Source organism: Vulpes vulpes, chromosome 10 (genome assembly GCF_048418805.1).
Source record: "Vulpes vulpes isolate BD-2025 chromosome 10, VulVul3, whole genome shotgun sequence".
Taxonomy (NCBI): domain Eukaryota; kingdom Metazoa; phylum Chordata; class Mammalia; order Carnivora; family Canidae; genus Vulpes; species Vulpes vulpes.
Genome location: NC_132789.1, coordinates 11,623,788 through 11,639,715, shown reverse-complemented (window position 1 = coordinate 11,639,715; position 15,928 = coordinate 11,623,788). Strand labels below are relative to the sequence as shown.

At 49.0% G+C, this 15,928-nt stretch overlaps 1 protein-coding gene across 6 annotated transcripts in view; it reads left to right on the top strand.

Moving 5' to 3' along the window:
- TBX5 (T-box transcription factor 5) overlaps nucleotides 1-15,928 on the top strand; it is a 47,776-nt gene that overhangs the window by 8,131 nt on the left and 23,717 nt on the right. For all 6 annotated transcript variants that reach the window (XM_072722901.1, XM_072722898.1, XM_072722896.1 and 3 more), the window contains 4 exons: nucleotides 158-277; nucleotides 1,091-1,238; nucleotides 4,295-4,447; nucleotides 12,272-12,363. In XM_072722901.1, the coding sequence (XP_072579002.1) occupies nucleotides 158-277; nucleotides 1,091-1,238; nucleotides 4,295-4,447; nucleotides 12,272-12,363 (513 nt within the window). The remainder of the gene's footprint in view (nucleotides 1-157; nucleotides 278-1,090; nucleotides 1,239-4,294; nucleotides 4,448-12,271; nucleotides 12,364-15,928) is intronic.

The window sequence follows — 15,928 nt, the reverse complement described above, 5'->3', positions numbered from 1 at the left end:
GGCCGCTTTTCTCTTGTACACTCCTCACTCGTGGAGGAGTCGCGTCTTCCATTAAGATGCGTGGATGCGCCCTTTATGACATTGGCATTAATTTTTTTCTCTCTTCCTCACCCCCTCACCCGTCCCTTTCTTGGTCTCCGTCCCTTTCTCTACCCAGACGGATGTTTCCCAGTTACAAAGTGAAGGTGACGGGCCTCAATCCCAAAACGAAATACATTCTCCTCATGGACATCGTTCCAGCCGATGACCACAGATACAAGTTCGCAGATAATAAATGGTAGGTAGGCACCAGTGTGGGCCGGTGGGGAGGGCAAGGGGGGAAGTGGAAGGCCAGACTCTCCTCCCCACAGACAGAACCAAGAAACATTCTTTGAACTCCCCACCCTGCGGAGGGTTTTGCTGCTATCCTGGACCACCCCAGAGGAGGCAGGAGCAGCTGTTAGTTCCCATTTTATAGACAAGAAAACTGAGGCTCAGAGGATGTGAAGGGCCTGTAGCTGTTCCTGCACCCACGGGTTGTGGATATTTTAAAAAGAGTATTGTTTCCAAGCGCTGGAGGTATTTCTGGGGGCATAAAACCATTTACAGTTATTTTTTATGAGTTACCTGCTTTGAACGTGCCTTTTTATGAAATTGCAAAGTCAGGCCGTGGTATTTGAGTTAAACAGGCAAGCGAGGAGAGGTCCATTCCTCGGGTGGACTGCTCCTGTGGCTGCCAAGCGTGCAGGGAGGCTCAAAGAAGAAAGCACATTTGAAAGCCCTTAAGGACTTTTCTTAGCCTTTTTGGTCCAGGCTTTCAGAACCCAAGAATTGTTCCATGGGTAGCAAGAGGCTTCGAGGCCCTGCGGCTCCCCTGGTGCAGGGGGAGGGGTGGGGTGGAAGAAGAAAAAGCCGCTTAGTGGGGGGACTTGCCTGGACACTGGCCGCAGGCCTTCTGATCACCTGGGCTTGCAGATGCCCAGGCAAGGCCCCAGGATTCGGCCATTTCCAGATCATTCTTCTATTCAGCAGCCCTTGTCTGGCCCGGCACAGGACCCTGCCAGCATGACAGGGCGCTAAGTCTGGGCGGGTTTTGTTCCTCCTTGGTCAGGTCTGTGACGGGCAAAGCAGAGCCCGCTATGCCGGGCCGTCTCTACGTGCATCCGGACTCGCCGGCCACCGGGGCGCACTGGATGAGGCAGCTGGTTTCCTTCCAGAAACTCAAGCTCACCAACAACCATCTGGACCCTTTTGGGCATGTAAGTACCTGATATAGCCCACAAGGCCTCCTCCGGTACTCTCCATCTCTGACTGTCCTGAGTCCGTGGGTCTGGGTCCCTCTTGCCCTCTCTCTTCCCCCTTTGTGTTTCCCTGAGTTTCTCTCTCTTCTTGGCTCCTCTCACTCACGCTTGCTTCTCCTTTCCTTGCCTCATTCCACTGGCCTGGGTCTTTTCCTCTCTTGGTCTCCCTAATCCGCCGCTGTCCTGTGCAGTCTTCTCTGTGGTCCACCGTCCCATGCTCTGGGGCTGCCTTTCCTTCTGGGGCAGCTGGAGAACCGGGTCCTGGGGAGACTGAAGCCTGGACCTCAGTCCCATCTGTGATTAGGTGTGGGGGGTTGTGTGTTTCAGATCTTCAGAAAACGTGGTCCTTCTAGCCCAGAGGCTGCCCAGAGGCTAGACCTCCATGGGAACCCTAGATAGCCTTCCCTGCTCACTTCCAAACCCTGCCTTGTTATTGAGATGTTCCAGCTGAGAGGGAGCCCCTAGGCCACCTGTTCCCTCTTTTACAGATGGGGAAGCCAACCTGCCGGAGGCCAACCCGGGTACCCCTTTTGAGCTGATCCTCTTGGGTTTATCTTTTCCCCCCCAACTTCCAGCTTCTCCCCCACCCTCACCATGCCCGGAACAGGCAAACCTGGACCAGAGTCCTAACCCTGGAGTCTGCATCGGCCCCCAGAGCAGCCTGGTGAACCACCGGAGTCTGCATGCAGGACACTGAGTGTGCTGCCCCTCGCCTTCCAAGCTCTTAGCAGATTCTCCAGCTTTAAACAGTGTTTTCCTCAACAACAAAAAAACCCACAAATGAACAAAACACTGATTTGCAGGGAACTGTCTCCATATCTTTTCACTGGCAATAACTAATCACCAGAAAAGAAGACAGTCTCAAATTCAGTGTGTTCAGAATCCCTGGCTTGATGACTCCACCGTAAAGTGGGCTCTTTCGTCTTGGGGACCCTGGGCCCTCACAGCAGCCTAGAAAGGAGGACGCACAAATATGCCGCCTTTATAAATGGGAGTGCAGGGGAGGGGAGGGTCCTGCCCAAGGTCATGCAGCTTGAACCCGCAGGGTCTGCGCCGCCGCCGCCGCCGGGAGGGGACAGGGGTTCGGGCAGTGAGTCAGTCTCTGCACGTGCACGTGGTGGTGCGAGCTCAAACCGCTGGCCGAAGGGGGGGAGAGAAGGAAGGCCCAGTTCCCTTCCCGCGCGCGGTGGCCGGGAAGGAGCAGAGGGTGCAGTGGGGGCATTTCAGGGCAAATCGCCCTGCGTGGGCACGGGCTGGCCGGGGTGACGCGCGCGGAGGGGGGCTCCGTGGAGCCTCGCTTTCCCCGAGCGGTCCAGGCGGTGCCTTCTGGGGTCGCGCTGGGGCGTGCGCCCCGCAACCGGGCTCCGGCACCCTCGCGCGTGTCCAGGCTCCCGGGCCCCGCGGAAGAGAGGGGGGGTCCTGGGGTCCTGGGGGCGGCCCGCCCCCCCCCCCCCCCTGCAGCCCAGAGCCGCCCTAATGAAATTAGGAGCCATTAGATCGCCCTCGCGCTGCTGTCTCCACACTGTCCCCGGCCGTCAGAGCAATTTGGCTAAGCCGGGACGATGGCCCCGCCGGCCGGGGGCTGCGGCGGCCCCCGGGGCCCCGCTGCGTCTCTCTGTCGCCGCGCCGCCCCCGCCGGCGTCGCTATCGGCCGGGCAGGAGGCCGGGCCAGCGGCGGCCGCAGATTAGGGCCGCGCGCGGCGGGGTCGGGAGCCGCGGGGCCCGGGGCTCGCCCCTCCCCCTCCCCTCCCCTCCCCTCCCCCCCTCCGGGCGGGCCTGGGGCTGGCCGGGGGACCCTGCCCCGGGGGCGGCGACGCCAGTAATCAGAGACCCGGGCCGCCTGGCCGCGCGCTCCAGGTGTCGGGCCCGGGGAAGCGCAGGCCGGGGGTCGCCCGGTGCGCGCGCGATGGCGCATTCAGCGGGCAGGTATCGGGCGCCCTGATGGACGCTCGCGGCATCCTGCAAACGGCAAAGCTGGCTTTTTCCTTTTCTTTTCTTTTCTTTTCTTTTCTTCTTTCTTCTTCTTCTTTTTTTTTTTTTTTTAAAGCGGAGATGCTCGTCTCCTAGGACTGGTCCTGCTCCAGCAGAGGGTGTGGAGTCTGGAGCCTCCTTCTCCCTCGATGCTGACCGTAGTGGCCTAGTAGTGGTGTTACAGGTGCGGCTACAGGAGGGGGACCCGGAACATGGAGACAGCAGAAAGGAAGGAGAAAGAATGCATTCCCCCACCCCACCCCCCCGCCAAAAAGAAAAAAAAAAAAAACATAGTTTGTCTGGGGCCAAGGCTGGAGATGATTCTGATGGTGGATCCAGAAATGTTGATAACGTTGTAGAAAGGGAACCTGGTGAGAAGCAGGTGGTGGGTGGGGGTCTCGCCATCCCAGGCCCCCATCCCACTCCCTAGCCCATTACCTTCTTTATTTCAGGGACTCCACTTTGCACATTCTCCACACAAATGGCCGAGCCTGGGATTTTTTTATTCTGGTTCTGCAAACACTAGTCTTTTCCTTTTCAGTCTCTTAGAGGGTTTCGTTTCGTTTTGTTTTGTTTTGTTTTGTTTTGGGGGGGAGGGGGATGTTTGTTTATTTATTTGATTGTTCTCCCCTTTCATTCCAAAACTGATGCTTACACTTCTCCCAGGCACCAGTTCTTTGCTGCATATTTGCATACCTTCCTTTGGGGGGGGGTGGAGGTGGGTGGGGAGTACACTATACAGGAGTTAATTTATTAAGCAAACTTTATTAAGAATTCTGATTTACTGCCGTGTGTGCTTTGGGTAGATTCCTGGAATATTAGCCTGGCTTTTTTGGTTGGAAATTGTCATTTTTGAAATGTTTCTTTTTAATGAAATCACTGGCCCCTTTTCAAAACAGGAGAGAAAAAAAATCAGACACCCCCACCCCCACCCAAGAGTCTGTAGAAGGAGGTGAATTTTAGCGGTGGAGAGAGGAGAAATTTATCTGGAAACAAAGGGGTTTTGATTTTTCTTACAATCTCATTTTCTTTATTATTTTTAGATTATTCTAAATTCCATGCACAAATACCAGCCCAGATTACACATTGTGAAGGCGGATGAAAATAATGGATTTGGCTCAAAAAATACTGCGTTCTGCACCCACGTCTTTCCTGAGACAGCTTTTATCGCGGTGACTTCCTACCAGAACCACAAGGTAAGCCTCAGGCCCCGGGAACGAGAGAGCGTGCTGCGGCTGCCTGTTTGTGTGTTCGTTTGTAGGAGGGTGCAGGGGTCTTCTGCTGAAACTTTTAATCTTTAAGGGCTTCTTCTTTCCCTCACAGCAGGTACCAGCTTCTACCCCAGGGGGCCAGGGCAGGGGCAAAGCCAGGGCCTGATGGTTGCAGCTGTTTGTACCATAGTCACTGGTTTTGCAGGTCTCTCTGTCTCTCCTTGTCTCTCTGTCTCTGTCTCTCTCTCTGTCTCACACACACCAGTTAGAAACAAACTTGTCAAATTGTAGGTGACCACACATTCAAATATAACAAGAACACATCAACTCTCTCCACTCCTAAAGTGATCACCAAGAAGAAAGGTCATTTTAATGCAGGGCTCCATGCTCTTGGGTGGGGGCCTGGTGCCACCCTTCATGGAGCCCCTTTTTCGGGTGAGGGTGTCTCCTCCAGTCTGCCTTTTGGATGCATTTCAATGTGAACTGGGGCAGGTGGCAAAGTTGCCAGAAGCCTGGGGCTTGGATTTGCAAGATGCTTCTCTGATTGTCTCTGTGGTTGCCCATGCCGGACAACAGTGAAGCAGGGTGGGCATTGTTGAAAGACAAGAACAGAAACTGAACAACCTGTGCCACCCTGCCCAGGGGCTCCTGGGAGTTAGACAATACCACAGCAAAACCACAGCTTTCGGAGGGGAGGGATGCTTTATTTTCCAGAAGGAGGTTGCAGTGTGGTGTAGACACAGGAGGGTATAGATTGAGTCTGTCAACATCAGACCCCACACTGTTCAAAATCCAGACCTCGATCTGGGCATTTCCAAGCTGGATGATGATCCTAGAACAGAGCAGCCCGTAACTTTTATTTTTTCCCAGGAGAAAGGGCTCCTCTTCTCTTGACTTATCATGGTTCACTTCTGTTCTTTAGACACTCGAGTGCCCCTGTATTCGTTGTATCGGTGGAAGGGCAGGATTGAATAATTCCTAAAAAAATATTTTACTTATCTATTCATAAGAGATTCAGAGAGAGAGAGAGAGGCAGAGACATCAGGCAGAGGGAGAAGTAGGCTCCCTGCAGGGAGCCCAATGCAGGACTCGATCCCAGGACCCCGGGATCATGACCTGGGCCAAAGGCAGATGCTCAACCACTGTGCCACCTAGGAGTCCCAGGACTGAGTGATTCTTAAGCCTACATGAAAAGATCTAGAGTCTGGAAAAACAAGATGCAGGGCAGGGGGCACTGTGGGGATGCAGGCTGCTAGCATTAAGGAGTGATATGGGTTGTTGAAGGCGAAAGTAAGGGGTTCCATATGGAGTCAATGAGGGCCGGTCACTGGGGCAGCATAAGGAGATGGGCATGGGGATGGTGACTCCCTTCCTCCTCCAGAGCTTCCTATCCCCACCTGCAGTATAAGGGTAGGCTGGCTGGAATTTACAGGGGCTGTGAAGCCAGGTGGGAGAGGCCAGGGCAGAGTGAGGGGTGTGTTTAGCACCCTAAAGCCTCCAGCCTATACTCTGGGTGTCAGATAACAGCCCCCCCCCCCCCCCCCAGTGAAGCCAGGTCAGTTATGAGATGGTAATCTCCAAATTCAGATTGTCAGCCATCTGGTCAAGCGGTGATGGAGGGTCACTGCTAGGCCACAAGTCCTGTCTGGGGACCCAGGTCTGGAGAGAGCTTCCCTCCAGAAGAAAACTCGCTCTCCCCAAAATGCAATTACTTTTTAAAGGGGAAGGAAGAATTTTCTGAGTTGTCAAACCAACGAGAACAAAAACATGAAGGTCAAATACTCTGAAAATCGCAGAACCATTTCAGGCTAATTTGAGCCTGGCTGCTAGCAACCTGTTTCCTCTATGGCTATTATAAATCTATGTTTAACTTTGTGGTGACGGTCACAGGGGAAAAAAATTGGAAAAAATAGCAACAAGGACACTCAATCTCACCCCTCCCTCCCTCCTCTCTCCCTCTCGTGTATGTACACACACACACACACACACACACACACTCCTCTATATATCTATATATATACACACACACTTAGACCTGACAGAGGGTCCAAAGATATACCAGATTTTCTTTTCTTTCTCTCTTTTCCACTAAGCAAGCCCAGGTTCACACAGAAAGGGCAGGAAGTGGTAGGTAGACTCATGATGTGAGTGCTTGGGTCCTTTGGAGGAAATCCCTAAGGTCTGTGTAGTTATGATCTTAGGGTCCATCAGGCATGGCTAGATCGGGGTGGGGGGCATGTGTGCACTTCTCTCTCTTTCTCTCTTTGCTTTTGGAGGCATAACTGTCCTGCAATAAACTGCAATATTTGCAGTATACAATTTGATGAGTTTGACATATATACAGCTATGAAGCTGTCATTGCCACTGCTTGTGAGTATATCCTAAATTTATAATTTTATTTTTATTTATTTATTCATTCATTCATTCATGAGAGACACAGAGGCAGAGACATAGGCAGAGGGAGAAGCAGGCTCCCTGGGAGGAGCCCAGTGCAGGGCTAGATCCCAAGACCCTGGGATCATGACCCCAGCCAAAGGCAGATGTTCAACCACTGAACCACCCAGATGACTCTCTAATTTTCTTTAAAAGATGTCCTCCTCAATGAATATATTTTAATGATCCATGCACTTGAAGGAGCGTATGCTCAATGGGGTGTGCATGTGTGAGATTTGAGCACAGCCTAGGGGATTGTGTGTCTAAATGCTCATAGATCTAACAATGTATGTCTTCAAGTATGCATCTGGATAGATGTGTGTCTGATGACCACACAAAGGGTTCACAGATGGGAATTTGGGTTTGGTTTTTAGTGGATTGGCCATAAAGTGTTTTTTAGCCAGCCTGATCTCCAGAGGAGGGATTTCATAGGAGACAGCTTTCAGCCACTGTCACCCCAAGTGATGTTTTGCCCACGTTTTAGTTGTAAAGTACCAAAGGCACCTATATTCTTGGTCAGGAGGTAGTGTAGAGCAGTACATTTCTTCCAGTCCAGTCTGGGGCCCCTGCAGGCATTCCCTGTATGGATATATAATGTGTGATTTCAATACTCAGGCCAAGCTGAGTGTGGTTTTTGGACTCTGTCTCGTTACATTATAGTCCCACCTGGGTGAGGTGTCGAGACTCTTGACTTCATGGCAGGAGCCACCTGTGCTCTCACTTGCCATTGCCGGAGGGTTCAGGTGGGACTCTGGAGGCAGGCTGCCTGGGTTCAGATTCGTTTGACTTGGGCAAGTTACCTGACTCGTTTTTCCTCATCTGTAAAATGGGGGTCATACAGGAATTGTTTGTGGTCCTCATCGTGAGGACCAAACGAGATAATCCTTGGAAAATGCATAGTGCAGAGGGTGGGAAAAAGCACAGAGTATCAGCAATGATACCATTGACTGACTACTCAACTGATCTGTTTGTAACAACTCCATCCAAAACACAGGCCCTGGGAAGCTCTTTGCCTTCCCTATTTGAGAAATCAGAAGAACTGAGATTCTAGATAAGTTCTTACCGTGTTTGGAAAACAACTACTATTGTTAGTTTTTGTGGTTGAGTTAGTTCATTTCCCCGAACGTGCCATCAATTCAAGGACTGTTTGCCCTGAATTATTATGCTTTGGATAAATGAGCAAGGACAGAAAAGCAATCCATGTGATTAAATCACCAGGACAGTGTAGGACAATATAAGGCAGTTGTTTTCTGGCCCCATCCTCCAGAATGAACTTTCTTTGCTTGGATGCAGGTATACCAGGGGGAGGCAGGTGGGTGGCAGGGTTCACTTGCTAGGCTGGGGTCACACACCCGTACGCCCCTGGGCGCCTAATGACACTACGTATTTCCTCAGCCCAGCTGTGATCCCAAGCTGGATTTGGGATTTATTTCCCCAGATGGTTGACAGCTTGAAAAAGATATTTAAAAACTCGACTCTTCCGCAGCAGCGACGTTTGCTCTGTGAAACACGTTTTTGTAAGGCTTTCACTGAGGTTGTCAGCAGCGCCCAGAGCAATCCCTAGAAATATTTAGGTGTTAAAAAAAGGTCACGTGGGCATTTCATTTCTCTGCTCTTGCAACAATGGCTGTGTATGCGAGCATGTCTATCCCCTGATATTAACTTACTTTGCCATTAAAAGGCATTTCTTCTCCTGCTTAAATCATTGTGTAAGGAGTCTGTATTTATGAGGTATGAGCTTTCTGGTTGGGACCAGGAAATGAACCCCTAATAGAGAGACATAATTAAGATTTTTGGCCCTCATGAGGGTTTTTTTTTTTTTTCAAAAGCAAGAATTCACAACAATTATTCTCATTAATTTTTACAACCTCTGTCTCACTGGTTGGAGCTGGCATTTATATTTGTTCTAGTCCCCCCACCCCCCTCCCCCGGATATCCGGTTTTATGCTGATTTTGGAGCGAGTGCATTTTCGTGAAGAGTGAAAGTCAGCTTCAGTGGAGCCTGTTAGTAGAACTCAGACATCCAATGTATCGGCCTGTGTGCCCGAGTGAGCTCGCCAACATGCAGCATGTTAGGAAGGGAATTTCAGACACAAGGTTCTGGGGAGTAAGGCAGACATTTTCACCCGCAGCTGAGCTTGTTCTATGAATATTTCTCCAGTGTAATAATTCTTACATCCTCTAGACATCTATACTCCATGAACAAGACATATGTAAGAGCAACGTACCTAAGTTGCCTATGCAGCAAACTGTGCTTGTCCTATGCAATCATATTTTTGGAAGCACAAAAATGAGGGAGTAGTGGACCTCTTTGCGGTGCAAGGGATGGTTTTGAGCAAAAGGTTTTTTGCTAATAAAATACTCAAACCCACCCCCTGCCTTTTTTTTCCCCCCTCGTGATAATTGTCTGCCTTAAGCTCTTGGTGGAATGGTGACATCATGGACTAGGCATTAATGCAGCCCCCATACCGCACCCATGTTGCGTACAATACTCGTAGGGACTGGCTTCAGTGACTCTTGGGGCGGGTCACAGGGAGTGCAGCAAGGATTCCCTCCACCCTTTTTTGAATGATCTGATTTTTACTTAACCTTTTGAGGATCCCTCCCCACCTCCCTTTAAAAAAAGCCATGCTATATGGTCACTTGGGTTGCATTTTATTATGACGAAACTCAAGTGGGAAAGAATGCTCCACTAGGTGATGGGCCATTGGACTCAAAACAGAAGTGGATTCGGAGTGCGTATTTTATTTAATTTTTTAAAGATTTTTTTCGTTTATTTATTTGACAGAAAGAGAGAGAGAGTGCGCACAAGTAGGCAGAGTGGCAAGTAGAGGGAGATGAAGAGGGAGAAGCAGGATCTCCGTTGAGCAGGGAGCCCAATGACCTGAGCCAAAGGCAGATGCTTAACCAGCTGAGCCACCCAGGCGCCCTGGGAGTGCACATTTTAAAGACTGATTCCCTAAGAGATTTTTTACAGACTTTTCTACTCATTCTGAAGGGTCAATCAAAATCAGAAAGTTGTAGGAATGGGTAGAGTTTAAAAAAAAAGGAAGGAGGGAATGTGTATACACATAAATACCCCATCTATTTAAAAAGTTTTAAAATAGGTCTTTTTTTTTTTATAGCTGTTCTAGGTTCACGCAAAGTTAAGCGGCAAGTATAGAGAGTTCCCATTGACCCCCCCCTACCCCCTCTGCCTGCCTCAAAAGCTCCCCCACCATCAACATCCTCCACCGGAGTGGGACATTTATTACGATCGACGAACCTACACGGACACGTCGTTATCACCCAGAATCTACATTAGGGATCTGGACAAATGTATGAGGGTTTGGACAAATATATGAGGACTTGTATCTACCATTAAGTTATCATACAGAGTAGTTTTATTTTAAGTGCTCTGTGCTCTGCCCATTCATCCCTCCCTCCCCACACCACCTCTGGCAACCACTGATCCTTTTTTATGGTCTCTATAGTTTTGCCTTTTCCAAAATGTCATGCAGTTGGAATTCTATAACATATTTTTTAAATGTTAATTTTATGTATATTTTTTACTGCAAGTGCACACACCACGTATACACGTATATAATATAGTAATTTCACGTTCGTTACAGAGTTTTGGAGTTAGAAGGAAACCTTAGGAGGCCATCTCTTCTGGAAAACAGAACACACCAGAATGCCTGCCTCCAAAGGGATGGATTATGGGTGCATTTACTAGTTACTACTCCTGGTTTCTCAAAGAAACGTACTCAGTTTCTCAAAGTCTGTAACTCTACTACGGGGGATAGCTGAGGTGGTTGTGTGGGTACTTGCATATGATGGGATCACAGAGAGAAAATTGTTCTTGTTTTGATTATCTTTCTATTCATCTATCAGGGAGAGGGTTCAGTACCAGTTTGTGTTAAATCCCTCTCTAAAAGTGTCTCCTTTCCTCTTGCAACAAAGTGAGGGCAGGCCTCAGGTTTAGAACTTTCTGCGGGTGCCAGTAGGGGGAATTTGATACAATGGTTTTTCTTTTATTGAATAGCTCATGATTTTTTTTAAAGATTTTATTTATTTATTCATGAAAGACACACAGAGAGAGGCAGAGACACAGGCAGAGGGAGAAGCAGGCTCCTCGCAGGGAGCCCAACGTGGTACTCAATCCTGGGACTCCAGGATCACGCCCTGAGCCGAAGTCAGATGCTCAACCACTGAGCCACCCAGGCGTCCTGAATAGCTCATGATTCTAGTTTGAGGTAGAGAGAAGTGATATTATATATTTTTTGTAAACAAAAAGTGGTTTGGTTTAAATCAAAATACTGAGGCAGACCAGTGTACAGGGGCTATGTAAACATATAGATATGATACAATAACAATGGTGAAGGTGAAACTTGTGTGACTGAGCCTCACGAATGCTGCTTTGGTGGCTCTAAAGTGTCTGATATATAAAAATTCAATTCACACTCAGCTTTTAGGAAATACTTTTAGCAGACTCCATGTGGTTGTACTCTTTCACCTGGACCTGTTACTGTACGCTCACACTTACAGAACACGTGTTGATGGTTTCCATGAAAATTATGACCACAGGACCCAAGAACCTGTCCTATTGCTAAGTTTTGTACATTGCAACAAAAAATTTCCAAGAAGAGGGACGTCTCTTCTATCTAGAGAATTGAAGGGCCTTGGGGCTGACACACAGGTATCATGTGTGCTACAATTCTCTGGGTGTTTATTTAGTCAAACACCATCTTCCGCCTGTGCTAGCTAACTCTGTGATGCTGAAATGAATGAGGCATGAGGCATAGCAGAATTTTTTTTTATTTTTAAAAAATATTTTGTTTATTTATTCATGAGAGACACACAGAGAGAGGCAGAGACATAGAGGGAGAAGCAGGCTCCATGCAGGGAGCCTGATGTGGGACTCGATCCCAGGACCCCAGGATCATGACCTGAGCCAAAGGCAGATGCCCAACCACTGAGCCACCCAGGCATCCCCATAGCAGAATTTTGAAAGCAATCAAATTTCTCCAAATGGCGGTTACCATGCTGCAGGATGAGCGGCACCATGTCAACATGCCCAACTTTCCGAGGGGGCGGGGGCCACTGAGTGTGGGGGCCTAGAATGTGTTTGACATACAACATGCTAGGATTAAAAAACAAACAAGCCCAGCTGGAGTGATGCAGAGTATGACTCCAATTAACGGGCAAACCGAAACCAGGTTTTTTTCCCTTTTAAAAGTGGTCTGATCTAGGGCAGTTTTCAAAGCCTCCTCTCAAATGAAGTGGTGGGTCCCACTGCCGTGACTGGCTTAATTTGCTGCTTTTGGTTGCCAGAGGCTGCGTTTCCAGCCATCAAGCGAACACCGAGTCTCTCTTTCTCTCTTTTCCTTCCTTCAGATCACCCAATTAAAGATTGAGAATAATCCCTTCGCCAAAGGATTCCGGGGCAGCGATGACATGGAGCTCCACAGAATGTCACGAATGCAAAGGTAAGAAGGTGGAGTGCTGGGCTCCCTTCTCTCCATGTACCCCCCACCTTCCACCTCACTTCCCCATCCCCCAGTAACCCAGAAGAGCCAGCAGCAGCCCAGTACCTCTGTCCTCTGGGCCTACCTGCTCACAGAGGCCCAGACATGTTAGGCATCGAGAAAAAGGAGAGGTAGCCACCTTTGGTCCCACCATCTGACAATCTCTACATGCTCACATATGGTTTACTCTTTGGGACAGCCCGGGGGTGGGGGGGACTGGGTCCTCCCAGGACCGGGAGGGAGGAGACGGCATGAGGGACCTTGGGAACTTGGCGTCCTCCATCTGCCCGGAGCAACAAAAGCTACAACTTTCTCTCCCCTTTCTTTGCCTTCTCTCTCCTTCTCATGAAATCAATCCTTTCTCTCTTTCTTCCCATAAGTCACAGCCGATGAATGATTTTCTTTTTGGCAACAGCTCTTGGTAAATGAAAGGGAAGTTAATGACTCGATTTCCTGGGGGTGAAATGCAGACAAATTTGACACCACGTGGTGGTCCGAGGCACTGGGGGATTGGAAGCTGGTGATAAAAATTGCTCGGTATTTTTACATATCCTGTGGTCGCAGTCGCTGATATGATGAATAGAAGGGGCTGTAGAAAATGTACATAGTGGGAATTTGGTCTGATTTGAAAGGATTGTACGAGCATTGCCAATTTTGTCAAACATTCTCTCTACCTCTTGATATGCTTCCAAAATAACTTACCATATGGCAAGAGAATTAGAAATACATCTTGATTCCTTTGACCAAGAAAGGGTCCCCCCACCCCCGCTTCAGTGGGTTTAGTGTTTCAAAATAAAGTGAGGTCACGTAGGAAGCTTTTCCTTATCCTTTCTGGAAGACATAAGAAGAGTGAGTCAGGCCGATGGACAGACATACCATACCCGTTCAAAGAAAGATCAGGGATCTAAGGGAGGAACAGAGAAAGGCCGCAGTGTCGTGGTTTTTCACACTGGTTTGGAAATTCATGCCACGGAAATTGTTTTTATTTTATTTTATTATTTTTTTAAAGATTTTTATTATTTTTTTTAAAGATTTTATTTATTCATGAAAGACACACACACACACACACACACAGACAGACAGAGACATAGGCAGAGGGAGAAGCAGGCTCCCCATGGGAGTCCAATGTGGGACTTGATCCCAGGACCCCGAGATCACAACCTGAGCCAAAGGCAGATGCTCAACCACTGAGCCACCCAGGTGCCCCTGGAAACTGTTTTTAGAAGGCGGGTTTCCCAGTCTAACTTTGCATGCGTTAGGAAGGAAATATACCGTTACCTTCAGGTGTGCACCCTCTACCCCACTCATATGCATTTCTGCATTTATAATCAGTTTTCTTCATGACCACAGATGAGCAAGATGCTTTTTGTGGCTAAAAGAACCAAGTTCTTAAATTATTTTTGTTAAAAAATAACAATTGGCTTTACGTGGCAGCATTTTTTAAATCGGAGCTGGACTGAGTCCACCATCAAGTGGAAAAGTTGACACCAGGTATCCTATAAAGCTTGTGTGTGGGGTGGGAGGTTGTCAACCTGTTTGTGGCCCTGGGTTCAAGCTTGAATTGCCATGGTGATCGGGCTCTTGGGCTGCTCTGACTGCTGGTCATCACTGAGGGATTTTAGCCCCTGACAGAGTCTCACTTCCATCCTCCTGCTGGTGAGGGGGGGGCCACCCCATTGCAGCTTGCAAACCAAGGGTTTCCCCATCCCTCACGTCATCCCTCCTTCCCACAAGGTCAAGGGCAGGTGGGATACAGGATTTAAGGTGTTGTAAATCGCCTCCTCTCGTGTAACTGGTCACCAGGTCCTGTTGTTTCTGCCTTCCTAAAATATGTCTGAATTCACCCCCTTTCCCCTACCAGGCTGTCTATTCCAGCTGCCACCATTGCTACCGGCCATGGCCTCCTAAATTATTTAGACCTTTCCAGGACATTCTCTAGGCAGCTGCCAAAGACATCTTTGTAAAACACAAATCAGATGAGGTTACTCACAGTGTAAGACGCACCCTCAGTATAAGGTCCAGACTCCCCCAGTGGGCCATGCCCTTCCCATCTGACCCAGCCACTCCCCCTGGCTTTGGAAGTGGATGGGATAGATGATAGACGTGGAGGAGAGACAGGTGGGGGAGTGCAGGTGTCTGAGATCTTAAATATCAGTGACCCCGGGGACTGTCCCTTGAAGTTATAAACATAGCCCGTTAGATATTTAGAAGGATGACTTTACTTTGGTCTGAACTGGCTGTCCGGATCATCTCCCCCATCGTGCAGATTGGTTGGGGTTGTCTAGGTGTCCTCTTTGGGTAGGCATTTGCAGAAAAAGGCAGGAGAGGGTGGCAGGGGGCCAGTAGGCTCTCAGTAATTGACCTATTGTGTCAAAACTCACAACCTAAGAACCACATGTCTTTGTGGCCACATTAGGAGTTGTGTTGGGGACTCAGAAGGCAGAACTAACCACTGGCCAGCCTGGGAGGGTGGACAGGGTCATCTGCCCAGTTTTGTGTTCACGGCCCCTGGGAAGGAGACAGAGTCAGGCCTGTACAGTGGCTCCAACAGGAGGCTTGGGGACTCAGACAAACCCGGGCTCAATCCTTGCTCTGCATGTATCAGCGTGTAACCTCACGGAACCTCAGTCTTTTCATCTGTAAAATGGGCATAAATTATAGCCTCCACTTTCCAGGGTTCTTGTAAGAATTACATGAGAAAATATCTATGAGGTGCCTGGTTCCTAGTCCATGCTTGATGCAACATATCAGATTTGGGGAAGGCTCCCCATTACTCCCAGTCTTGCCCTTGTTCAGCATTTATTCTGGGCTGTGGTCCCAGCTCCCAGTGACAAGTGGGGAAGATGGCTGTCCGGAGTCGGCCGTGATAACAGCCAGGCCGGAACGGCAGGCTCCCTGTTCATCTTGTAATCCTGTTTCCTGTCCCCCACACACCCGGTGACAGCTGGCCCGCGGGGGGGGGGGGGAAGCCAGAGGAATGACATTTCCTTTAATTGCAACAGTTGGAAGAAGGGGAGAGGGCTGGACACTGACTCGAGGTTAGCCCATATAAATAACGTCTGGATGAGCTTGGCAAATGTCTGGGCACTCACCCTTCTATCTCTCCGTGCCTTGCTCTCTGTGTTCGGAAAATGCTGACGGTGTCTTAGTTATTTTCCAACATTCATTTATGGTCTCCAGTTACAGAAGCAAGAACCGCTTATTATAAAAATGAGCGAGCTGTGGAAAAAGCATAAAGAAGATACAAGTATTTTTAAAATCCTGTCTCTAGCTGACTGATTTAGAATATGTGCCAAGGTTATTCTGAAAGGTTAATCTGTGGCTTAAAAAAAAAACATGTTGCCCTAAACAACCAGTATTTCCCAAATGGCAGGACCTCTACTCTGGTGACAGATGGGATGATTTTAGAAGGTGTACAGACATGGGCACATCAGGCTGATTTTATAGATATTATTGCTTGGAATGAGGCTAAGTCTAAAGAAGGAAGGAGGGAGGGGGTAGGGGAAGGGGGGAAAATGAGAACTAA